At 53.9% G+C, this 24,200-nt stretch overlaps 1 protein-coding gene and 2 non-coding genes across 3 annotated transcripts in view; all 3 read left to right on the forward strand.

Moving 5' to 3' along the window:
* The first annotated feature begins 7,770 nt into the window (after positions 1–7,770).
* TRNAC-GCA (transfer RNA cysteine (anticodon GCA)) lies at positions 7,771–7,842 on the forward strand. The gene has a single exon. It is a non-coding gene; the product is annotated as a tRNA-Cys (tRNA).
* A 604-nt stretch (positions 7,843–8,446) lies between these two features.
* Positions 8,447–8,518, forward strand: TRNAC-GCA (transfer RNA cysteine (anticodon GCA)). The gene has a single exon. It is a non-coding gene; the product is annotated as a tRNA-Cys (tRNA).
* Positions 8,519–10,521: 2,003 nt separating this feature from the next.
* Positions 10,522–24,200, forward strand: part of PLXDC1 (plexin domain containing 1) — a 69,755-nt gene continuing 56,076 nt past the window's right edge. The window contains exons 1-2 of the mRNA XM_047758151.1: positions 10,522–10,711; positions 20,351–20,529. Coding sequence (XP_047614107.1) covers positions 10,636–10,711; positions 20,351–20,529 — 255 coding nt within the window. The 5' untranslated portion in view covers positions 10,522–10,635. The remainder of the gene's footprint in view (positions 10,712–20,350; positions 20,530–24,200) is intronic.

The following is a 24,200-nucleotide window of genomic DNA, read 5'->3' on the forward strand; positions in this document are numbered from 1 at the left end:
ACTTTTTTCTTAAAGTGTAGTTGATTTACAATGTTCCTTCAGTTTCCGCTGTAGAGCAAAGTGACCCAGTCAGACATATATATACATTCTTTTTTTTTTTTTTTGTCTTTTCGCTATTTCTTGGGCCGCTCCCGTGGCATATGGAGGTTCCCAGGCTAGGGGTTCAATCAGAGCTGTAGCTGCCGGCCTACACCACAGCCACAGCAACACCGGAACCAAACTGCATCTGTGACCTACGCCACAGCTGGTGGCAACGCCAGATCCTTAACCCACTGAGCGAAGCCAGGGATTGAACCCACGTCCACATGGATACTCATGGGGTTCATTAACCACTGAGCCACAACAGGAACTCCTGCTTATCCATTTTAAATGTAATCGTTCGCATCTACCCACCCCAACCTCCCCACCCTTCCCCCGACATTTGCCCAGAACTTGCAGGCAGGGGCAAGTCTAGGTGGGCTGGAGATGCTGAGAGATGAGGAGAGAGGTTTTCTTCTCTCTTGGTAACAGAGACACAAGCCCTCAACCAACACACAGTGAACCCTTTGGTGGTTGGCAACAGGTGAAGATTTCAACAACCATGAAGTCTGCTGGGCCCAGGTTCAGAGAGGCTGTGGTGCTACCGCAGCTGCCTCAGGGACTCAGGAACTGAGATGCTGGGGACCCCTCCTATCTGGTATCCTTCATCTCCCTCCCCAACCAGCTGCTTCTGTCTTTACAGTAGGTCCCATCCCAGAGTAAACTGAGGTCAGAGAGGCCCTAAAAAAAATCAGGAGTTCCTCTTGTGGGTCGGCAGAAATGAATCCGACTGGTGTCTGTGAGGATGTGGGTTCGATCCCTGGCCTCGCTCAGGGGGTTGAGGACCTGGCATTGCCGTGAGCTGTGGTGTAGGTCGCAGACACAGCTCGGATCCTGCGTTGCTGTGGCTGTGGCTGGCAGCTGCAGCTTGGATTCAACCCCTAGCCTGGGAACTTCCATATGTTGCAGGTGTGGCCCTAAAAAGCAAAAAAAACAAAAACAAAAACAAAAAAGTCAGCTGAGTTGAGACCACCAGCGGGGGGCGGGGGGGGGAGTGGGAATGGGGGGGAGGCGTGTCTGGGATGGGGTGCCAGCTCGTACCTTTGAGAAAAATCTTGTCTTAGGCCAATAATCACATCCTCAAGAAGGGAGCCAAGGCTCCCTTCTAAATCAGGCCTTCCCACCCACTGTCTCTCAGGGGTTTTTGTTTGTTTTGATGTATTTGTCTCCCTAATTAGATAGCAAGCTCCATAAGATCCCGACAGGGTCTGTTTTGTCTGCTTGGCATGTTACCTAATTCCTGACTCACATTTGTCAAATGAATGAGTGCCCCTTAAGATCCAGGCTCTGGGTCTCACAGCAGAGGCAGCTCTTGTGTGTTTACTGAGTGTGCTAACAGAACATTGCTTTCAATTCTGCAATTGCTGTTGGGGGCAGGAGACACTAAGTAGTGCCTCCTGCTCCCCACCCCCGGAAACAGAAGGTGAAAATGCTTAAAATACTGCTGCTTCCCCCAGCATCTTTCTGCACCCTGACCTTCCCCACCTGGCACAGCCCCAGATCCTTTTTCCCTAGGGCTGAGATGGAAGATGGACTCTGTTACTCAATTCTCCTACCTTTCTTTCTTTCTTTTGCTTTTGTTGTTGTTGTTGTTGTTGTTGTTGCTATTTCTTGGGCCGCTCCCGCGGCATATGGAGGTTCCCAGGCTAGGGGTTGAATCGGAGCTGTAGCCACCGGCCTACGCCAGAGCCACAGCAACGCAGGATCCGAGCCGCGTCTGCAACCTACACCACAGCTCACGGCAACGCTGGATCGTTAACCCACTGAGCAAGGGCAGGGACCGAACCCGCAACCTCATGGTTCCTAGTCAGATTCGTTAACCACCGCGCCACAACGGGAACTCCTTTCTTTTGCTTTTTTAGGGCTGCACCCGAGGCATATGGAGGTTCCCGGGCTAGGGGGTCAAGTCAGAGCCACAGCTGCTGGCTTATAGCACAGCCACAGCAACGCAGGATCTGAGCTACATCTGCGACCTACACCGCAGCTCATGGCAACGCCAGATCCTTAACCCACTGAGCGAGACCAGGGATTGAACCTGCGTCCTCATGGTTCCTAGTCAACACAGTGGGCCCTGGCAGGCTCACTGGGGCTGGGCTCCTCTGTCCACAGGCTCTACGAGATGCCTCGGTCCTGATCTTTGCCAACGAGCAGGATATGAAGGACTCCATGACCCCGACGGAGATCTCCCAACTCCTCACGCTTAGTGCCATCAAAGACCACCCATGGCACACACAGGGCTGCTGTGCCCTCACCGGGGAAGGGTTAGTGGCTGTCCCACCTGGACCTCCAGGGCCTGCGGTGACCATCAGAACCTTCTCCTGTCTCTCCCCTGTCAGAATCTGGCTCACAGTTAGCTCCTGGGTCAAGACAGCCGCAGTTGGTTAAGATGCCCATGGGTGAGCGGTGAGCAAGACAGGGTCCCGGCTCTCCAGGGGCTTGTTTTAGTGGGGATTCCATCTATTTTAGGTATTGATAAGTGCTATGAAGAAAGTGAATTTAAGTACCAGGAACGGGGGCGTTCCTGTTGTGGGTCAGTGAGCCTGACTAGTATCCCTGAGGATGCAGGTTCGATCTCTGGCCTGGATCAGTGGGTTAAGGGTCCGGCATTGCCGCGACCTGCGGTGTAGGTCAAAGATGAGGCTTGGGTCCCGTGTGGCTGTGCCTGTGGTATAGGACGGCGGCTACAGCTCTGATTCGACTCCTAGCCTGGGAACCTGCGTAGGCAGCGGGTGCGGCCCTAGAAAGACAAAAGACCAAAGCCAAACAAACAAACACACAAACCAGGAATGGCTTGGATTTAGCTCTGGTGATCAGGGACAGCCTCTGCTAGGAGGTGACATTTGAGCTGAGACTTGGATGAAGAGACAGCCAAGGGAAGACAACCTGGGGGACGCACCTTCCAGGCAGAAACCACCGACTCGGTCTGGCTTTGAGTTTCCTGATCTGTCACGGGGAGAGGATGATTATACCTGCTCCCTCCCAGCGTTTCTCCAGAGAAGAAATTGTACCATTCATTTAACAGTCATCGAGCACCTACAGTCAGTCCTCCATATCCATGGGTTCCACAGCCTCAGGGCAGATCAAAAATATTACAAAGAGGAGTTCCCGTCGTGGCGCAGTGGTTAACGAATCCGACTAGGAACCATGAGGTTGCGGGTTCAGTCCCTGCCCTTGCTCAGTGGGTTAACGATCCGGCGTTGCCGTGAGCTGTGGTGTAGGTCGCAGACGCGGCTCGGATCCTGCGTTGCTGTGGCTCTGGCCTAGGCCGGTGGCTATAGCTCCGATTCGACCCCTAGCCTGGGAACCTCCATATGCCGAGGGAGCGGCCCAAGAAATGGCAAAAAAAGACCAAAAAAAAATTACAAAGAAATGCCAGAAAATTCCAAAAAGGAAAATTTGCATTTGCCAAGGGTCAGCAATGATTTACATAATCTTTATAGTGTAGGCACAACTATTTACATAGCATTTACATGGCAGTAGGTATTATAAGTTATTTAGTTATTTATTTAGCTTTTTAGGGCTGCACCTGAGACACATGGATGTTCCCAGGCTAGGGGCTGAATCAGAGCTACACCTGTCGGCCTGCACCACAGCCACAGCAACACTGGATTCAAGCCGCATCTGAGACCTGTACCATAGCTCACAGCAACAAGGGATCCATAACCCACTGAGCAAGGCCAGGGATTGAACCCGAATCCTCATGGATCCTCGCCAGGTTTGTAAACCACTGAGCCATGAAGGGAACTCCCTGTAAGTAATTTAGAGTTGGTTTAAAGTATATGGAAGGAGGAGTTCCCCTGTGGTTCAGGGGGTTAAAGATTTGGCATTGTCGCTACTGTGGCTTTGGTTATAGCTGTGGCACAGGTCTGATCCCTGGCCTGGGAACTTCTGCCATGGGCATCACCCCCTGAAAAAAAAAGTATAAAGGGAGTTCTCATTGTGTCTCAGTGGGTTAAGAACCCAACTAGTATACATGAGGATCCCTGACCTCGCTCAGTGAGTTAAGGATCCTGTGTTATAGCAAGCTGCAGTGTTGGAGATCACCCATGGTGTAGGCTTGCAGCTACAGCTCCAATTTGACCCCTAGCCTGGGACCTTCCATATGCTGCAGGTGCAGCTATAAAAGGAAAAAATAAAATTTAAATAAAAAAATTAAAAAGTATGTATAAGAGACTTAATTCCCATGGTGCTGCAATGGGATCAGCAGTGTCTTGGGAGTGGTGGGACGCAGGTTCCATCCCAGGCCTGGCACAGTGGATTAAATCTCTGGCATTGCTGCAGGTGGGGCTTAGGTTGAGACTGCAGCTCAGATCTAATCCCTGGCCCCAGAGCTCCACATGCTGCAGGATGGCCAAAAAATGGAAAAAAAAAAAAAAAAGCGTTCTTGCCGTGGTTTAGCTGTAATGAACCGGACTAGTACCCACGAGGACATGAGTTTGATCCCTGGCCTCGCTCAGTGGATTAAGGATCCGATGTTTCTGTGAGCTGTGGTGCATATTGCAGTCATGGCTCGGGTCCCGTGTTGCTGTGGCTGTGGTGTAGGCCGGCAGCTGCAGCTCTGATTCCACCCCTAGCCTGGGAACTTCCATATGCTGCAGGTGCAGCCCTTTAAAAAAAAAAAAAAAAAGTACATGGAAGAGACTCCAGTACTGGAGAATACTGGTGTCTGTGGGCATCCTGGAACAAATCGCTCATGGATATGGAGAAATGACTGTACTTTGTGCCAGGCACTGTTCTAGGCATCTGAGCAACAGCAGTGAACAAAATAGACAAAAACCTCTACTCTCATAGAGCTTACTTTCCAGTTGTGGGGAAACAAACAGCAAACAATAAAAATAAGAAAAGTATACAGGAATTCCCGTCGTGGCGCAGTGGTTAACGAATCTGACTAGGAACCATGAGGTTTCGGGTTTGAGCCCTGGCCTTGCTCAGTGGGTTAAGGCTCTGGTGTTGCTGTGGGCTCTGGCGTTGCTGTGGCCCTGGTATAGGCCGGCGGCTTCAGTTCCGATTCGACCCCTAGCCTGGGAACCTCCATATGTGGAGGGAAGAGGCCCTAGACAAAAAAAAAAAAAAAAAGATGTGGGGGGGGGGGGATCAATAGGAAAGGGAAGCTGGAGGTATGTTGGGGGGAATGTTGCAATTTTAGATGAGGTATCCAGGAGGGGCTACTGAAACGGTAACTGCTGAATAAACACCTGAAGGATATGAAGTTGCTAAGTCACAGTCACACAGAAAGAACCATGAATCAGGCCTCTACCCCTTCCAATGGAATCGCTGCCGGCTAGGGGCGTGGATGCCCAGTTGAAGAAGGGGAGACTTCAGGCAGGTTGGCCCCAGGAACCACACATTACTGGCGGTGTCCTTACCAACTCCTGGGTCAGGAGGACCCTCCCCTCCCACAACTCACAGTCAGTTCAATTCAATCAGCACTGCCTACGTGACTCCCATGTGCCATGTCCTGTGCCAGCGGATACAGGCATGACCAAGGCTCCACACTTGCTCTTGGAGAAGAGATGGGAGAACTTGCTTATGGAACCTCGTCCCAGGCCTTTGAAGCCATCCATCCTGGCGTTGACCCAGTGATGGAACAGGTGGAAAGGGGGCATTGGAGTCTGGCCCAAAGATATTGCTATGGCGGGGCTCCGGTCCTCTTCCTCAGAAGAGGAAGCCCTCCCTGACTGCCAGATGGCCAGAGGCCTCTGTACATCTTCCTAACCTTTATCACAGTGTGTTGTTATAGAATTATGCGCTTGATCATTTGTTCTTTTTCTTTTTTTTTCCCTGCTGCTGCAACCCAAGGTATGTGGAATTTCCTGGGCCAGGGATCGAACCCCTGCCACAACTGTAACCAGAGCCACAGCAGTAACAACTCCAGATCCTTAACCCACTGAGCCCCAAGAGAACTCCCTGATCATTTGTTTAAAATGTCTCCTCTGCTAGACTGTAAGCCCTAGAGGGCGTGTCTGTTTTTCCACCAGTTAAGTCCTACCACGGTGCCTGATACATAGTAGGTACATGGTCCGTTTGTATGTAACTGAACATAAATTTGGATCTAAATTTGCTCATCCCCTCAGTCAGCTCCAGGAAGGGGCTGGGGGCTGGGAAGTCATCACCCTCATGGGATATGCTGATCCTTGCCCTGTTCCCCTCCCTGTTCCCCCCCCTGCCCCGCAGGCTGCGGGCTGGGCTCCTGTAGATACAATCTCGGACCACTGCCAACTGATGTCCCAGCCTCAGGCCAACCAGAAGCGAGGATTTTGTATGGACTATGTGGGTGCAAAACCCAAGGGACTCTTTATTGCTTTGCTATGATTCTCTGGCACGACCAGGGGCCGCTATGGACAGGGAGATACCACGATTCACAACCTCCCACTGGGGAGCTAGACTGAGCACCCTGAATTGCTGCAGACAGCACAGCAGAAAAAGCTGCTCCAGGGAAGCAGGTATCCTTGGAGACCCCAGGGAGGCTGCTGGATGTCAGGGGATTAAGAAGTGGAGCTCCCGCCCCTTAGCCCTCAACTAAGAGTAATGGAGGAGGAATAGAGGGCAGGGTAAGAGACCCCTGAATTGTTGTTTATTTCCTAGAACCCTACCCCTCCTCATCCCCTCACCCCCATCCCAGCTTTCTGCTCCTTCAGCCATCTTGGTCTCTTACCCTTTGGGCAAAGCAGATTCCAGAAAGGTGAAGGGGTGGGCTCAGGGGAAAGAGGGCAGAGCCAAAAGGCGGGAGGGCGAGAGGGTAGAGGACAGGCCGTCCCAGGGGGACAGACCCTCACACTGAGAGAGTTCCACTCCTTCCTCACCCTTCCCTTCCCTCTGAGTCGCTGCCTCTGACCACAGCTTTTAAGCTTTAAGCCACCCCTTCCCTCCCAGTGTCCTTCCAGTCTGAAGCCTGCTCCCCTACATGTCCCAGATTCCTACAGCGCCCGCTTCGCTTCTCTTTTTGTAAAGATTTTGTTTTCACACTGTATTAGGGTTTAAAAAGTTTTTTGAATTATAGTTGATTTACAACGTTCTGTCCATTGCTGCTGTATTAGGATTTTTATGAAGGTGGAATAAATGCCATTGAAAATTGTTTACCTCTTGTTTCTGCTTGCTCCTTCTGCCTGTGCAGCAAACTGGCTTTTGGTTTTCACACCAAGCTCTCAGGCAGGAGGGATCCACTTTAGAAATGGACGGAGGCTGCCTCTAGGGTCTGCTTGGCTAGGGGACTGGCTCCTTGGCTCTGGGCTCTACAGCCCTCTGCCAGGTGAGTGACTCGGGACTTGACAGGACTCAGGGCTCTGGGCTCTGCCTGGGCCTAGGGGAAGGAGTGATTGATGCTAACTCATGGGGCAGGGGGCTTAGGGGTTGGAAGAGCCCAGGAGTCCTGTCTAGGTAGAGCTGGAAACAGCGTGGAAACCCATCTCCAGGGAGCAGCGCTGTTACCCCAGAAGACCTGCGATGGGTCTCTTCCGTTCCCAAATCAGGTAGGGGACATCTCTGTGAGTCTGAACACAGATATACAGGGCTCAGGATTTCTTAACCTTGTGGTTTCCACGAGGCGTGATTGTGGAGGAAGAATTCAGGAATTCTAAACATTCCTGATCAGATTCTTTATTCTTTCCATTAGGTTTTCATCAAGTAGAAACACAAGAAACATCATTCCTTATACCACAGAAACCTATCCTCAGCGCGCCAAGGCTACACGGAGGGGGTATAGCTCAGTGGTAGAGCATTTGACTGCAGATCAAGAGGTCCCCGGTTCAAATCCGGGTGCCCCCTTAGCAATCGAGACTTTTCCCGTTTTCTTAGCCCTGCAATGCAGCTGCTGAAGTTCCCCTACAGGCGAAGAGGGGAAGGGGTTCTCCCGCACTGTTGCTGTCTTTTGCAGGCAGTTAATGGTGGAGTCCCAGGTCTTGCCAGAACACGCCCTCAGCCTCCTAAGGGATTGTTCGAAGGCCCACTTTGGTAGCGCAGAGGCGGGAACATTCGCAGATCGGCCTGCCTCGGAACCTCGACTGCTGTGGGGAGGAAGGAAGGCCGAGTTTCTAAGAGCTGGAGAATTCTCCGTGAGCGTGTCGGAGGGAGAGATGGGCGCCGAGAGAAACGCTAAGGGGGTCTGGCAGGGCAGGGGAGGGGGACTGGGGCCCAGAGGAACGCCCCTGAGGTGAAGAATCTCGACAGACTTACCCTCCCACTTCCCCAAACTGCATTTTTCTTATATCATTAGAATCCTTTAGTTCAGAGCTTCAGAAAACAAATTGCATCCAGATGAATAATACCTCCAGATTTGTATCTTTTCCATCTTCAGTTTTGTTCTTGAGCACGTCACAGCTCCTACGTCGCAGTAGCACTAAGGAGTTATCCGCGCGCGCTGGCCAGCAGAGGGGGTATAGCTCAGTGGTAGAGCATTTGACTGCAGATCAAGAGGTCCCCGGTTCAAATCCGGGTGCCCCCTAAGACACTCCTTTTCTCCTCAGCAAATCCCGATTCTCCAACAATAATGTTCGTTGAAGCTTTTCCTTTTCCTTCCACATTTTAAGTTGGCATTTCCTTCGCCACCTCTATTTTGGGCAGATGAAGATTGAGAGTGCAAAACATGGGAATTCTAGAGCAGTGGCTCTCAAAATGTGGTACTGGGAACAGCACCACCAACTGGGAATCTGTTAGAAACGCGGATTCTCGGCCTCAGCTCAACTATTGAGCGTGGGGGTGGCGCCTAGAAACCTGTGTTTTAATAAGCCCTCCAGGTGATTCTGATGTACACTCAAGTTCTGGAAGTTTACACTTTTAAACATTTGATGCGTCATTTTCTTCTAATTATTTGCAAGCTGCTGTTTCAGACTGAGTTCTCATAAGAGACCTTTTAAAACAGATCGCGGGGCACGCGGTACGAAGAGATCAGTGCCAGAGCCGGAATTCCATCCTGAGACCTCTCACCTTGACCCCTAGGAGTAGGAGCGAAGATCTGTAAAATTGCCTGCCTGGCATCGGACCTCGTGGGCAGGGTCCGGGCAGGGCTGGAAGAGTGAGGAAAACCGCAAAACACGCGCGTTGCGGCTCGTCACGCGGCCACTAGAGGGCAGCAAGAAGCCACAGCTGGGGGCAGCAGCCTTTTTGAACCTGTGTCTGCAAAATCTCAATTTAAATTAGACAACAAGAAGAACTTACAGACAGACCTCGTGTTGTCCCATTGTGAATGCATAAGGGCTTAGGGCTGGAGGAGGTCGCTTCTGGGACCCTGGGTCCTGAGGAAGGAGGAACTGGCCTTCTGAACTTTTAGGGAGTCTAGTTTTCGTTTCCTTCTCTGGTCCCCTCTTTGTCTCAAAGCCAGGGAACCCGCCTCTTCCAGCCCACGCTGTTCCTCCTCCAGACCCCGGGCACACCCTTTTCCTGGGGGAATTCCCTCAATGGCGCTCACCTCTGCGTTGTCCAGTCCCTGGGCCCCAGCCTCATATATGTCAGGGTGCCCCCCCTCACCGCTCACTCTCTCACCATCCGGCGCCTGAGTTCCATGCTATCGCCCGAAGTAGGTCGGGGAGCGAACAGGTACCTCCGTGTCCTGACCTGATTCCCTGCTGTCTATTAAATCTCCTAAGTTGCGGGTATTTTTATTCTGCTCTGGAAGGGAAAAAAAAAAAAAGTGATCTATCCCTAGAGCCTGTTATAAGTGGTGGCAGTTGGAGTGAGACGTTTCCTTGCTCTGGGGCAGGCTTTGGAGAGTGACTGTGTTGGGCCGTAAGGAGGCCTGGGGTCCCTGAGAGGAGGGTGGCCTCGGTCCCCTTCTGGGTGTGGGGAGAAGTCCAGGTTATTTCAAAGTAGGGATGAGCCAGGCCCCGTCCATACCCGTGTCTGCTGGCCTGGGGGACCAGAGGTTGCTGGCAGTGGGAGATGGGGGGTGGGGGTGGCGGATAAAGTGGAGAGGAGCCATGGGAGGGCGTGGAATCCAGGCCTCTGCAGCAAGGGGAGATTCCTGGGGTGGGGATGGGTATCTCCGAGGAACAGCCCAGAAAGTCGGGAAATCTGGTAGAGCTGGGTCAGGGGTGGGTGATAGCAGCCTGTGGTCCGAGGAAGGGGCGCGCGGGTTCCTTCCTCGGATTTGGCCCCTCCAACCTTTGCTCTGCCGCCCGCTCCCCGAGGAGTGGAGGAGGGGAAGGGAGACAGGAGCTAAGGTGCAGTGTGGGGGCGACCGATGCTCTTTGCGGGGGGTTCTCCCAGCCCAGGGGGCTCCCGCCCGGTCCCCCTCCTCCTCCCTCCGCACCTCCCCATCCCCGCCTCGGGTGCAGCGGCAGGAGGTCTCGGGGCGCGCTGGGCAGAGCTGGGAGGACCGGGGGCGACCGGGTGAGCTCCGGAGGCGCCCCGCCCCCGCCCCGCCCCCTCCCGGGTCCCGGCCCCGCGAGGCTGCTGCGCCCGCTCTCCGCCCGCTGGCTGGCGCTCGGCGGCTCTCGCTGCTCGCGGGCCCCGCGCTCCGCCGCCGCTCCGCCACCCACCCCTCCGCCTGCCAGCCCCGGGGACCGCGCTCCCTAGCCCGGGCCGGGGGCAGCTGCGGGCCGGGGGCGGGTCCTGGCCCCCACCATGCGGGCCGAGCTCTGGCTCCTCGTGCTGGTGTTCAGGGAGGCTGCCCGGGCGCTGAGCCCCCCGCCTGGAGCAGGTAGGACTGGCCGGAGTTGGCCCGGGTGGGCCAGGGGGTGGGGGGGCGCTGGCAGGCAGGCAGGCAGGCGGGGGCATGGGCAAGACCGGGCAGGCTCGCGATGTCCGGGACGCGGGGGATAGTGTCTGCGGGAGGTGAAGAGCCCTGTGGACTGTGGCAGGTGGACAGGGACCCCACTTTCCTAAACACACGGGGTGTATGTATGAGTGAGGGTGGAGGCTCCAGACACTGATGCCCCGATCTCTCTTTCCCTCCTGGAGGGACCCCAGGAGCGGGGGAGCCATAAGGCAGTGAGTGGGCTCTGGCTCCAAAGGGGACAGCGGGAGAGTCCTAGGGACCCCCGGTCACACAGGGTGAGGCTGAATTCTGATGAGTTATGGAGTCTGGGGGTGCCTCCTGCCCCAGTTTTGCCTCCTTTTCCTCTTCCCTGCCCCCACTCGCCGGCTGACCCAGGCTGGGGGCTGGGTGGGAGCAGCCAGAGGGATGGAGGAGACCCAGCATCTCTCCTCCAACAAGGGCAGCAGGAGCCTAATGCCTTCCTCTCTCTGGTACTTGGAGAGCAGCCCTGGGCCCAGAAAGAAGCAAGTTGCTTCTTTCCCATCCCCTGGCCTCCAGGGTCCTCCTGTCACTCCTGCTTTGCTCTGCTCTGGTGGCTCTTGGCCTTTAGCTACCCTGGCTCTAACCTGGGGTTGAGGGTGAACAATCCTATCTTGCACACTCCCTCTTCTCCACCGCAGTTCACTGCAATCATCGCTCCCACTTGGAAGTCCTTTCTGAGCTCTGCCTTGAGTCTCTCCAGTTATAAAAGGAGAACTGTTTTTTTTAACAAATAATTTTACATTCTCTTCTTTTCTCCTCATGCACCCAGACCTTCTTTGGGGCTGGGAAGGTGGGTTATTGGGGAGCCCCTTGGCATAGATGTTCCTGGAATGGGATGCAGGAGGTGAAGGGCTTGGCAAGGGGGTTGCTGGTTGTTGGGCTATTGTGTCTCGGGTGTGCTGGCATCAGACACAGTGTCAGTGACAGAGAGCTTGACTTTAAAGGTCCCTGAAGGTAGCTGAGACACACCTGGGTCCCTGTTGAGAGGGAGGGTGTGGGCAGAGGGCAGTGGAAGCTGATGAGGCTGCTGGTGCAGAGCCACCAATTTTCAGAGACCACACAGAGAGTGGCCAGAGACTTGGCTTCTAGTCCCAGCATCTCACTTGCTGTGCGACCTTGAGCCAGTTACTTTCCTTCTCTGGGCCTATTTCCTCTCTTACAAAGTGAGACTGTGGGCAAAATCTTTGCCTCTGGGTGGTGGGATTATGAGAGATCCTTTCTCCTTTTTATGATTGGCTTTCCTTTTCAGAACTGTTACGATGTGTTTGGAGTAACTGAAAAAAAATTAAAATCGGTATAGAAAGGGGTAGGTCAATTTTTGAGGTTCTTTGCAGCCCCAACCTGGTGGGAATCTTCTGAACTCAGGACACGATCGGGTTGATGAGGGAGGGCTTTGACTCTGACTGAGTGGGGAGAACCATGGAGAGAGTCGGGGAAAAGGGTCTTGGGGGGGAACGGAGATATGCTGAGAGCAAGGGAACAAGGTATGCAGGCCTGGCTGAGGGCTGCCTGTTCCGAGCTGGGTTGGAAATAGCAGATACCTGGGGAGGCCAAAACGAGGGCGCAGGCAGACACTTGAATCCCATCTCTTAACAGAGGACATCCTGTCGTCTCAGTTTGGACAGAGATTCAGCCAGGAGAATTGGACTTTCTCTGCAGCAGCAGAGGTTGCTTAGGCCTAAGGAAGCTCTAGGAAGCCAGAGGGGGCAGCTTTGACTCTCTGTGCAGTGCCTTTTTTTTTGCATTTTAGGGCCGAATCCACAGCATATGGAAGTTCCCAGGCCAGGAGTCAAATCTGAGCTACAGCTGCCAACCTACACCACAGCCACAGCCACAGCAACACTGGGTCCGAGCCATGTCTGCGACCTACATCACAGCTCCCGGCAACATGGGATCTTTAACCCACTGAGCAAGGCCGGGGATCGAACCTGTGTCCTCATGGATAGGAGTTGGGTTCGTTAGCACTGAGCCACAATGGGAGCTCCTCTGTACCGTGCTTTTTTTTTTTTCACAAGGACAGGCTGGATTTGAGGGAGACCCCTGTGTGGAGGCAAGAGGGTGTCCTCCGGGGAGAACAGAAGTGGGGGTGGGACAATCTGGGGGTGGGGTGCAGCTACTAAGAAGGGACAGCCTGGCTCTGATGGGTGGTGGAGCCCTGGTGACTGGTGAAAGGGCAATTGGGAGCTGATGGCAGGAGGCTGCCATCCAGTCCCAAGGCTCTGAGTCCTTTGCCCTGTGGGGGTGGGGGAGGGGGCTCAAGAGGGAGCTGAGATCCCCCTTACTCTTGATGAATTGGCTTTTTTTTTTTTTTTTTTGTCTTTTAGGGCCCCATTCCCTCCGCATATGGAGGTTCCCAGGCTAGGGGTCAAATTGGAGCTGTAGCTGCTGGCCTACACCACAGCCACAGCAACGCCAGATCCTTAACCCACTGGGCAAGGCCAGGGATCAAACCTGCATCCTCGTGAATACTAGTCAGGTTCATTACCGCTAAGCCCCAGTGAGAACTTCCCCCTTAGTCTTGATGAATTGGCTTGTTTAGTGGAGCCTTGAAATGTCATTTATCTTGAAACGGGAGCAGGAGAAAGATGAGTGACGCAGAGTCAGGTGGTGGAGGAGAGCAGCAGAGGCTGACAGACAGACAAATGGACAGACAGGAAGATACGAGCGTGCACAGGGAGAGCAGGGGGCCCTCAGGGTCCGGCAGGGATGAACCGAGAAGTGCCTCAAACAAACAGAGAAGGAAGCGGCTGCCGGAGGTGACGTCTGCGCTTGGGAGTCAGGAGACTCGGCCCAGCACCAGCTCCTGGCGAGCCTGGCAACTTCCTCCTCTCTCTGATCCTTGGTTTCCCCGTCTGTGAAGTGGCGTTGGGACTTGATTACCTCTAGGGTCCCTCAGTGGTTAAGGAATCCGACTAGGAACCATGAAATTGCGGGTCCGATCCCTGGCCTCGCTCAGTGGGTTAAGGATCTGGTGTTGCCATGAGCTGTGGTGTAGGTTGCAGATGAAGCTTGGATCCCGCGTTGCTGTGGCCGTGGTGTAGACCGGCAGCTGTAGCTCCAATTCGTCACCTCACCTGGGAACCTCCAGATGCCGTGGGTGTGGCCCTGGAAAAAGAAAAAAAAAAAAAGGCGACTAAAATCCAAACTTCTCACAGTGGCCCTCGGACAGCCCGGCCCCACTCCCACCCCTGCTCTCACTCTGCCTCCCCCCGCCCCGTCCCCCAATAACACACTCAGGATGCTCTTCCATCAGATCTTCAGGTACCTGACTTCTCTTCATCCAGGTCTCAGTAGGCTCAGGGCCACGGCTCGAGGACGCTGACCCGACGGCTCTCTCCAGAGCAGCAACAACCCCACCCTCTCATCCCTCTGTCTCCCTCCTAGCCCTTCTCACTGTCTCCTATTGTCTCCCCGGCCGAGTTATTCATTCTGCATGTGTCTTTTCCGACTGGAATCTTCATGGGGACAGGGGTTGTGCCTGCTCCTTTCCCATTGTCGCCCCAGCACCCAGCTTGGGGCCCGGCACACAGCAGGGTCTCAAGAAACTCAAATGGGCGATGAATCAGAGGGGATCACAGACCCCAGTCTGTCCCTTTGAGAGAAATGCGGAAGCAGATGCTTCTCTCCTCTTTTCTTCTGAGCTGCCAGCCCTCCCTCCCTGCCTCTTCTTCGTGCCTCCCCCTCTCTCCCCAGGCCTGGGTCCTCAGTGGGTTCCTGCCTGCCAGCAGGAGGGCAGAGGGTGCCAGGGGGGGCTTTGTAACACAGAGGCAGGATTGCAGCTCTGAGTCTGGAGCCTTCCCTGGGCCCCTCAGAGTGCAATCCAGGGAAGTCAGGAGAACTCTGATGGGTGCTTTGTGGACAATATTATTTTTGCCTTTTTAGGGCCGCACCCATGGTGTATGGAGGTTCCCAGGCTAGGAGACAAATCCAAGCCGCAGCTGCCATCCTACCCCACAGCCCATGGCAACGCCAGATCCTTAACCCACTGAGTGGGGCCAGGGATCGAACCCATAATCTCATGGTTCCTAGTTGGATTCGTTTCCACTGAGCCATGATGGGAACTCCTGTGGACATTATTTTTGTTAAGGACTCAAAATGACTCGCCAGGTGTAGGGTTTATCATTTCCATTTTACAGATGAGGAAACTGAGGCTTGGCGTGATTGTGCAATTGGTCTAATGTCCATTTGTCCAATGTTACAGTCAGGAAACAGTAGATTCAGGGTTCAATCTCAAGCTTGTCTGATTCCAGACCTGTGCTTTTCTTGCTCTGACACGACAAGGAGAGTCAGTGAGGGTTTCTGGTGAGGCTGTGCCCCAAAGGGACCATCTCCTCAGCCCCATGGGCATTCCCCCCCCTTTTTTTGGCTGCTCCTCGACATATGGGCATTTGAAGTTCCCTGGCCAGGCATCAGATATGAGTCACAGCTGCAACCTAGGTGAACACTGGATCCTTAACCCACTATGCCAGGCTTGGAATTGAACCTGTGTCCCAGTGCTGCAGAGATGCAGCTGATCCTGTGGCGCCAGCAGGAACCCCTACTCGGGGCATTTAAAGATGCCCTCCTTGGAGTTCCTGTTGTGGCTCAGGGAAAACGAACCTGACTAATATCCATGAGGATGGGGGTACGATCCCTGGCCTCGCTCAGTGAGCTGTGGTGTAGGTCACAGACATGGCTTGGATCTGGCACTGCTGTGGTTGTGGTGTAGGCCGGCAGCTGCGGCTCCGATTGGACGCCTAGCCTGGGAACTTTCATACGCTGCAGGTGTGTCCCCCCCCCCCAAAAAAAAAAAAAATTCCTTCCTCCCTCCATCCCTCCTCCCTCCCTCCTTTCCTTCCCCCATCCATCGTCCCTGTGTGCCCGACAAGCATTTGCTCTGAGTCAGGCACCTAGATCCTGTGGCTGCCACAGGCAGCAGTGATATGGCAGGATCAGGGCTGGGACAGGTAGCATTTGGGGTGAGGGGCAGAAATGTCAGAGGAGGCTCTGAGAAGGGACATCTCGGGAGACTTGAAGGAGGAGCAAGAGCTCGTTGGGAGGACGATTTATTCATGGAGCAGAGAAGACTGCATGTGTGAAGCCCTGTGGCCAGAGAGAGTAGGGCTGTGTCCTGGGGAGCGAGCGCTTCAGGGAGAGAGGAGGCTGGAGAGGCCAGCGTGGATCCAGGCATGAAGGGGCTCGGGCACGGAGGAGCTGGTCGTGGCGAGAGGAAAGCATGGGAGAGATGGAATGAAGTTTGTTTTCTGGACAGGAGGCTCTGGCAGGCAAGGGGGAGATGGGTCCAAGAGCATTGAGGGTGGAGGCTAAAGAAGCCACCAGGAAAGAGGCGACAGTGGCCAGGACGGAGTGGTGGCCATGGGGCTGCAAAGGCAAGCTTGGATGATGGGTGGGATGAAGCTGGCTTGGCCCTGGGCTGGGGTGGCATGGCCAGGCCTCCTGAGGTCAGCCCGTTGCTCCCTGCCCTGAAGCAGGGCAGTGGCTCGTGAACAGGGTTGGGGCACAACCACTGGGCCAAACCCCTGCATTCCAGGGGTTCCAGTCTGCTGGGAAAGCTCCCCAGTTCCGGCCCAGTGACACCCAGTGTGTCCTGCCCTGGGGCTGCCCCTGCCCCTTAGGAAACAGCCTGGCCTTGCCATCACCTCTTGTACTTTCCGTGGTCTGAGCAGAGCCTGGAGCCAGGCTGCCTGAGTGCAAACCCACTTGCGTGACCTGGAGAGAGTCCTTAGTGTCCTCATGCCTCAGTTCCCCAATTTGCAAAATAGATCTAAAACCAGCACCTCTCGGAGGTCCCGCTGTGGCTCAGCAGTAATGAACTCGACTAGGGTCCATGAGGACGTAGGTTCGATCCCTGGCTTCGCTCAGTGGGTTAAGGATCCGTCGTTGCCGTGAGCTGTGGTGTAGGTCGCAGATGTGGCTTAGATCCCGCGTTGCAGTGGCTGTGCTGTAGGCTGGCAGCTGTAGCTCCAATTTGACTCCTAGCCTGGGGACCTCCATATGCTGCATGTGCCGCCCTAAAAAAAGCACATGCAATCCCCCCCAAAACCCCCAAACTAGCACCTCTCTCACGGGGTGATTGTGGGGAATTAAACAAGTTAGTGGCTTTAAAGCAGTCGGAGAAGTGCCAGCACAGAGAGCATTCTCTCAACGTTAGCTGTTATTTTTATTATTACTCTTCCTATTGTGACAGCCCACTAGACCGTATGCTCCTGGGAGCCGTATGCTCCAGTGGAGTTTGACTGGATGAATACACGAGTAGCGTGTGTTCTGGAAGCTTCTTGCCATCCCTCACAGGCAGGTACATGCACATGTGGAGGCGTGGAGTGGGTGCTGGGAAGAGGGAGCTCACTACCCAGGGCAGCAGGTCGAGTCAGGAGTGGGATAGGTGTGTCACAGGCGTGTGAGCCGCCGGGAGGAGGGCCCAGGCCTTGGGGCACGTGTGTGTTTGTGTGTGTGTGTGTGTGCATGTGCCCCCCCACCCCCGATGAACCACCAGCTGTGCTGGCTCCTTCTGCAAGCTGAGGGGATGGTGTCCTGCCCCAGCCAACTGGGAGGGGGCAGGGTGGCAGGGAGACAGACGTGGTGAGGGTTGGGAGGGCAGGATTCAGGGTCAGACCGGGGCAGGGCGGGATCCTTGGCAACCTCTCTCTCTGTCCCTTGCCCCTCTCTCCTCTCCAGACTCCTCACGTCTGGTCCTGGCCCTGAGCCTCCCTATATATCAAACCTTCTCATTCACACTTCTTACCTGATGCTTGCGTGGTCTGTGCCGTAGGCCTGATGGTCACCCCCATTTTAGTGATGGGGAAACTGAGGCTTAGAGAGGTAAACTGATGGGTCCAGGGTCACACAGCTCTTGGGTGGCAGGTGTGCCCTCCCTGATCCCACCATCTGGCCCGGCCCCTTCTCTCCCCGCTCCCCCTGGGCCTCAGGCACCCTCTGGTCTCAGCTGTGGGATTGCGAGGGGCTGCCAATCCCCAGCCTCCCTTTCCGGGTCAGCTGAGCTCCTCTGCTCGCTCTGCAAAGACTCCTTTCCTGTTCTGGCTCCCGCTCAGGCCCGAGGGCTGCTTGCAGGAGGACCCAGGGAGCCGGGCAGACCAGCCCAGCACAAACAGTTCTGGCTCCAGAGGCAGCTGTGGGCCCCACCCGAGAAGGGCAAGAAAGCCGTAGCGTAGGGTCTGGGCCACGGGCAGGCTGTCTTCCCAGCACTGGGCTCAGGTCCATCGCAGCCAGTGGGCATCCTGGGGAAGGGGTCTGGAGACCACCCTCTCCCCATCTTCTCCAGAGCATCTGGTTGTGATTAGGGGCAGGGGAGTGAGAGGGGGGCCGGCAAGGATCCAGCAGGCGCCAGCAGCCAAGAATGACTTAATTGGATAAAATGTCTAATGACAAACCGGAGCCCCACAGCAAAGAGCTCTGGCCCCAGCCCCAGGCCCAGTCCTGGCCAAGCCTTGTCTCAACCCCTGTCCTTGCTGGCTCCCAAGTCACCACCAGTGTCGTGTCCTCAATGCTGCAGTGATTGAGCACCTACTGTTTGCAGGCACTGAGGATATACATTTACAGATGGTGGGAGAGCCTGGCGGGGGGAAACTCGAGTCCACCAGGGTGACAGACACATAGTTAGAACACCAGGGGATGCTCTGGGAGAGAGGGCTAGGTCCAGGAGCTCTGGGGAGTGGGTGGGGCTGGCAGAGGTGGAGAAGGTCGTCTGATACAGAGCAGGCCTGAAAATGACGAAGGTCGCATCATCTGGTGGTCTGTGTCCCATATGCACATATGCACATCCATAGTAGGTGCAGCAATTGGAGAGACGAGTATAAGACACATCTTTGGGGACATAAATCTTTCTGAAGTGGAAAAGCACAGTTTCATTGGGAATAAATTGAATGATCGAGGACAAACTGGAGAAAACATTGAGTCGAGGAGTGGCTGCTCGATGGCCAGTCTGCAGCCACTCTCCACACCTGTGCTTGTGGCAGACATTACTAATTGATCATGATCATCTTTCCTACTCAACACAAATGGAACCTCAGAATTCTTCACAATTGGAGTTCCCGTCGTGGCGCAGTGGTTAACGAATCCGACTAGGAACCATGAGGTTGTGGGTTCGGTCCCTGCCCTTCCTCAGTGGGTTAATGATCCGGTGTTGCTGTGAGCTGTGGTGTAGGTTGCAGACGCGGATTGGATCCCGTGCTGCTGTGGCTCTGGCATAGGCCGGTGGCTATGGCTCTGATTCGACCCCTAGCCTGGGAACCTCCATACTAGCCTGGGAACCTCCATATGCCGTAGGGGCGGCCCAAGAAATAGCAAAAAGACAAAAAAAAAAAAAAAGAATTCCTCACAATGAGAGCGCTCCTGGCTATCATTAATCGATTGGAGATGGCTTTTGAGGTGAAACCTCTTTGCCATCCTCAGTGGTGTCTAAGCTCCTTGTTTTATGGGGAGGGTGACTTGCAAAAGGTGTTTGAAGGTAGAGAGAAGACTAACCAGTGGTCCCCATCCTGAGACATCTTTGACTGTCACGACCGGGGAGGAGGTGCTACTGGCTAGTGAGTAGAGGCCAGAGATGCGGCTAAAAGATGCTTCTAGGCACAGGACAGACCCCTACAACAAAGAATTATCCAGCCCCGAATGTCAGTAGTAGCAAGGATGAGAAGCCCTGAACTAAAACGACTCTGTTCTCTGGCTTCTAGTCCCTGGAGGCCGCGGGAAGGTGAGATTGTGTGCCATTTCTGGCAGAGAAAGAGGGAACTGATTTGGAATGTTCCAGAGCTGTTGTTCTCACCCTCGTCCTCTGTGTTAGGTCCAGGGCTTCTCAGAAGCTCCCCTGGGGATCACTGAAGAATCCTAATGCACAGGCCACACCGCAGACCAATTATATCCAGAATCTCTGGGGTGAAACCCTGACACCAGGAATTTTTAAAGCTCCCAGATGATTCCAGTGAAATTGAGAATAATCAATTTCTTTGGGGGCTGATGGGTGTGGGTTTGAAACTTATCTCCATTGCTCTTCTGCCGTATGACCTTTTTTTTTTTTTTATTTGGTCTTTTTTTTAGGGCTGCACCCACAGCATATGGAGGTTCCCAGAGTAGGGGATGAATCAGAGCTGTAACTGCCGGCCAAAGCCACAGCCAGATCCGAGCTGCGTCTGCGACCTACACCACAGCTCACAGCAACGCCGGATCCTTAACCCACTGAGTGAGGCCAGGGATTGAACCTGCGTCCTCATGGTTCCTAGTCAGATTTGTTTCTGTGGAGCCACAACAGGAACTCCTGTATGAGCTTCTCTAACCTCTGGGAGCTGCTGAGTCCTGGCTGCAGCATGGATAGCATCCCATCCACGGCGGAGGGCTGGACTGAGGACTAAAAGTGTGACCCGTGTGGAGTGGAGCTCAGTGCTTGCTGGGTGTCTCCTGCCCTGGTGGTCATGTCCCCAAAGTCAAAGGTGGCATGGGGTCAGGGCTTCTGCAGAGGAAGTGGACTGGTCCCCCTCTCGGACCTTCACGCTGATGGCCGGGACTCAGCTTTCTGTCCCCTTCTCCCAGGTCAGGATGCGGGCCGAGGCCCTGGATGGGCCACCAAGGGGATCACGCAGGGCTGGAATCGGAGAGCCGGAGGGAGCCCTGGCCAGGTGTCGGAGCCGGACAGGACCCAGCTGAGCCAGGACCTGGGTGGGGGCACCCTGGCCATTGACACACGGCCGGAAAACGGGACCAGGGTGGTGGTGAGTGCTGGAAGGACAAGGAGGGGGAGGGAAGTGGGGGCGGGGGGAGCGGGGGGAGTCCCCCAGGGGCCCCGAGTACACTCGTCAGACACACAGGTGTATCCTTTGGGGTTGGCCCAGGGGGTCAGCGTGGAGAGAGGGATCCCAGGGGAGGGGATGGAAGCGGGGCCCAGCCTGGGTCATCAACTCTTAGTAACTCAGAGCTTCCTAGGCCGCCTCCCTCCTTCTGGACCCAGGTTGGTGAAGTGACTTGGGAGGAGGATGCACAGCATGTCCACAGGGTCCCCAACACTGGACTCCTCCACTTCTTAGGGCTCCACCAAGAGCTGAAGGCAGCCAGTGTTATCCGTCACATCCAGTTGCCACCTCTGGCCCCTCCCCCACCTCGCTTCTGCACCATTTACAGACCAGGTGGCCCCCAAAGGGTTAAGGGTGCAAAGGCTGCTCAGCCTCAGGGCAGGGCACTCTGAAGAGAAAAAGCAATTAGGGGAGCTCCTGTTGTGGCTCCATAGAAACAACCCGACTGGTATCCATGCGGGTGTGGGTTCGATCCCTGGCCTCCCTCAGTGCATTAAGGATCCAGCATCGCTGTGAGCTGTGGTGTAGGTCGCAGTCCAGATCCTGCATTGCTGTGGCTGTGGTGTAGGCCGGCGGCTGCAGTTCTGATTCGACCCCTGGCCTGGGAACTTCCATATGCCGTGGGTGCGGCCCTAAAAAGCAAAAAAAAAAAGAAAAAAGAAAAGAGATGGAAGGAACGAAGGAAGGAAGGAGGGAGGGAGGGGGAGAGAGAGAGAGAGAGCGAGAGAAAGAAAAAAAGAAGGAAAGAAAGAAATGGCAATTAGGGTGATGCTTCCAGAGAAAAGCCCCTCTGCCTGGGGCAGTTCTAGGGGTGGCGATGCAAGGAGGAGGTGGTGTCCTGGCAGCGCTGCCCCTGCTCCCCAGCCGGCTCTCTGGGAGGTGTCTGTTGGAGAATCTGTAATCCTGTGTGTGTGTGTGTGTGAGAGAGAGAGAGAGAGAGAGAGAGAGAGAGAGAGATGGTTATTGCCTCTTGTATCTATCACCGTGGGCTGCTGGCGTGTGTCTGTAATGAGTGGGTGAGTGTGCCCGTGCCTTGTGTGAAGGTGCCCGTGGCTGTGAGGGAAGAGGGTGGAAGATGCAGAAAACTGATGCAAGAAGCAGCAAGAGTTCGGGCTTCTTGGCGTTTTGTTATTTTATAGACACATTTAAAAATTTTACTGGTGTATAGTTGACTTACAATGTTGTGTTAGCTTCAGGCATCCAGCAAAGTGAATTAGCGATACAGGCACATCTATCCGTTCTTTTTCAGATTCTTTTCCTACATAAGCCATCACGGAGTATTGGGTAGATTTCTCTGTGCTCTACAGCAGGTCCTTGTAACTTGTTGATTTTGTGTAGTAGTGTGTACATGCCACTCTCAACCTCCCAATTTTTCCCTGCCCCCCAGCGTTTTCCCTTCAGTAACCCTAAGTTTGGTTTTGAAATCTTTTGAGTCTGTTTCTGGTTTGTGAATAACTTCTTTTGGATCATTTAAAAAATTAGATTCCACATATTAGTGATCTCATATGATATTCATCTTTCTCTGTCTGACTTGCTTCACTCAGTGTGATGATTTTTTTTTTTTTGTCTTTTTGCCATTTCTAGGGCCGCTCCCTCAGCATATGGAGGTTCCCAGGCTAGGGGTCGAATCGGAGCTGTAGCCACTGGCCTACACCAGAGCCACAGCAACGGGGGATCCTACACCACAGCTCAGGGCAATGCCGGATCCTTAACCCACTGAGTGAGGCCAAGGATCGAACCCGCAACCTCATGGCTCCTAGTCGGATTTGTTAACCACTGAGCCACGACGGGAACTCCTATTTTATGTTTTAGTAACTAATTTTTTTTTCTGTCTTTTTAGTGCCGCACCTGCCTGAGGCATATGGAAGTTCCCAGGTAGGGTTCGAATCAGAGCTGCAGCCACCGGCCTACGCCACAGCCACAGCAACACCAGATCCGAGCTGCATCCGGCGACCGACACCACCGCTCATGGCAACACTGGATTTTTAACCCACTGAGCGAGGCCAGGGATCGAACTTGGGTCCTCATGGATACTAGTTGGGTTCGTTACCGCTGAGCCACAACAGGAACTCCAATAACTAATTTTTTAAACCCAAGAAGTGCATGCCGAGAGTCAAAAAGGTCAAATAGGGGCTAATACCCGAAAACAAAATACAGCATCTGCCCCTCCCCTCCAGATCTGCCTCCCCCTCCGCCGCCCCCGACTCAGAAGGTGTCACTTTGGGCCTTTCTCGTGGAGGTTACCTCTTTATTTCTAAGACATTTGCTCACACCGCTGCCTCTAGGTAATACATTTAGACTTTTCCTGTTGACTGCTTGTTGTGTGGATGAAGAGTTGCTTTTTACCTACTCCCCCAGGCGTCTTTAATGCTCTTAACATTATTGTTAAATCCATTTGCTGCGCTTTTTTATCATGATAATAATGTAAATACTGCCCACCATTAATCCAATCAGGGTTTACTTTCTTGCATAATTTTTGCTTTTCCTGCCCTAGGCTTGTTTAGTATTATGTCCTTACCACCGCTATACAGTCTTTTTGTTGTTGTTAGTTTAAATTTTTTTTTTTATTAAAGTATAGTTGATTTGTATTCTTAAACATCCACTCGCCGGAGTTCCCGTCATGGCTCAGTGGTTAACGAATCCGACTAGGAACCATGAGGTTGTGGGTTCGATCCCTGGCCTCACTCAGCGAGTTAAGGATCCGGCATTGTCATAAGCTGTGGTGTAGGTTGCAGACGAGGCTCAGATCCGGAGTTGCTGTGGTTGTGGTGTAGGCTGGTGGCTATAGCTCCGATTCGATCCCTCGCCTGGGAACCTCCATATGCTGTGGGAGCGGCCCAAGAAATGGCAAAAAAAAGACCCCCCCCCAAAAAAAAAAACCCACTGGCCTCAACTATAATTTTTGGTGTGGTGAAACCTGATTGGTTTTCTTTTTTTTTTTGGCCATGCCTGAGCCATATGGAAATTCCCAGGCCAGGGATCAAACCCAAACCACAGCAGTGACATGAGCCACAGCAGTGACAATGATGGATCCTTAACCACTAGGCCACCAACGAACTCCAAACCTGACGGTTCCCCCCTCCCTCCCACCCCCGCCCCAACCTCTCATCCCTCATCTTGCTCCAACCTGGACCGGTGGTCACCCACCTGCCCACAGCCATCCCGTGGCCTCCTTCTCCTTCATCTTGGAACTCCTTCGTATCGTATCTCTCGTTTCTGGTCGCCCTTTTCTTTTAACCCTGTATCTCACTTTTCCCAAGTCACTCCCTGGTTTATTTAGTTTCCTAAGAAAGGTTACAGAAGAAGAGAAATTCTTGTGAGAACTTGCCTGTCTGAAAATGCCTTTATTCTGCCCTCACACCTGATGGATGGTTTGGCTGAATATAGAATTCTAGGTTAAAAATAATTTTCCTGCACAAGTTTGCAGGCATCTCACGTGGTCTCCTGGCTTCCGATGTCACCACCGAGAGGTCTGAGGTCATGCTTGTGCCCGATCTTTGTAGACACCTGCTTTCCCCTGGCCTTGGATATTTTTAGGGTGTTCCTTAACCCCAGCATTCTGAACGTACCGTGATATCCCCGTTCTGGCTCCT

This window comes from Phacochoerus africanus, chromosome 14 (genome assembly GCF_016906955.1).
Source record: "Phacochoerus africanus isolate WHEZ1 chromosome 14, ROS_Pafr_v1, whole genome shotgun sequence".
Lineage (NCBI taxonomy): Eukaryota > Metazoa > Chordata > Mammalia > Artiodactyla > Suidae > Phacochoerus > Phacochoerus africanus.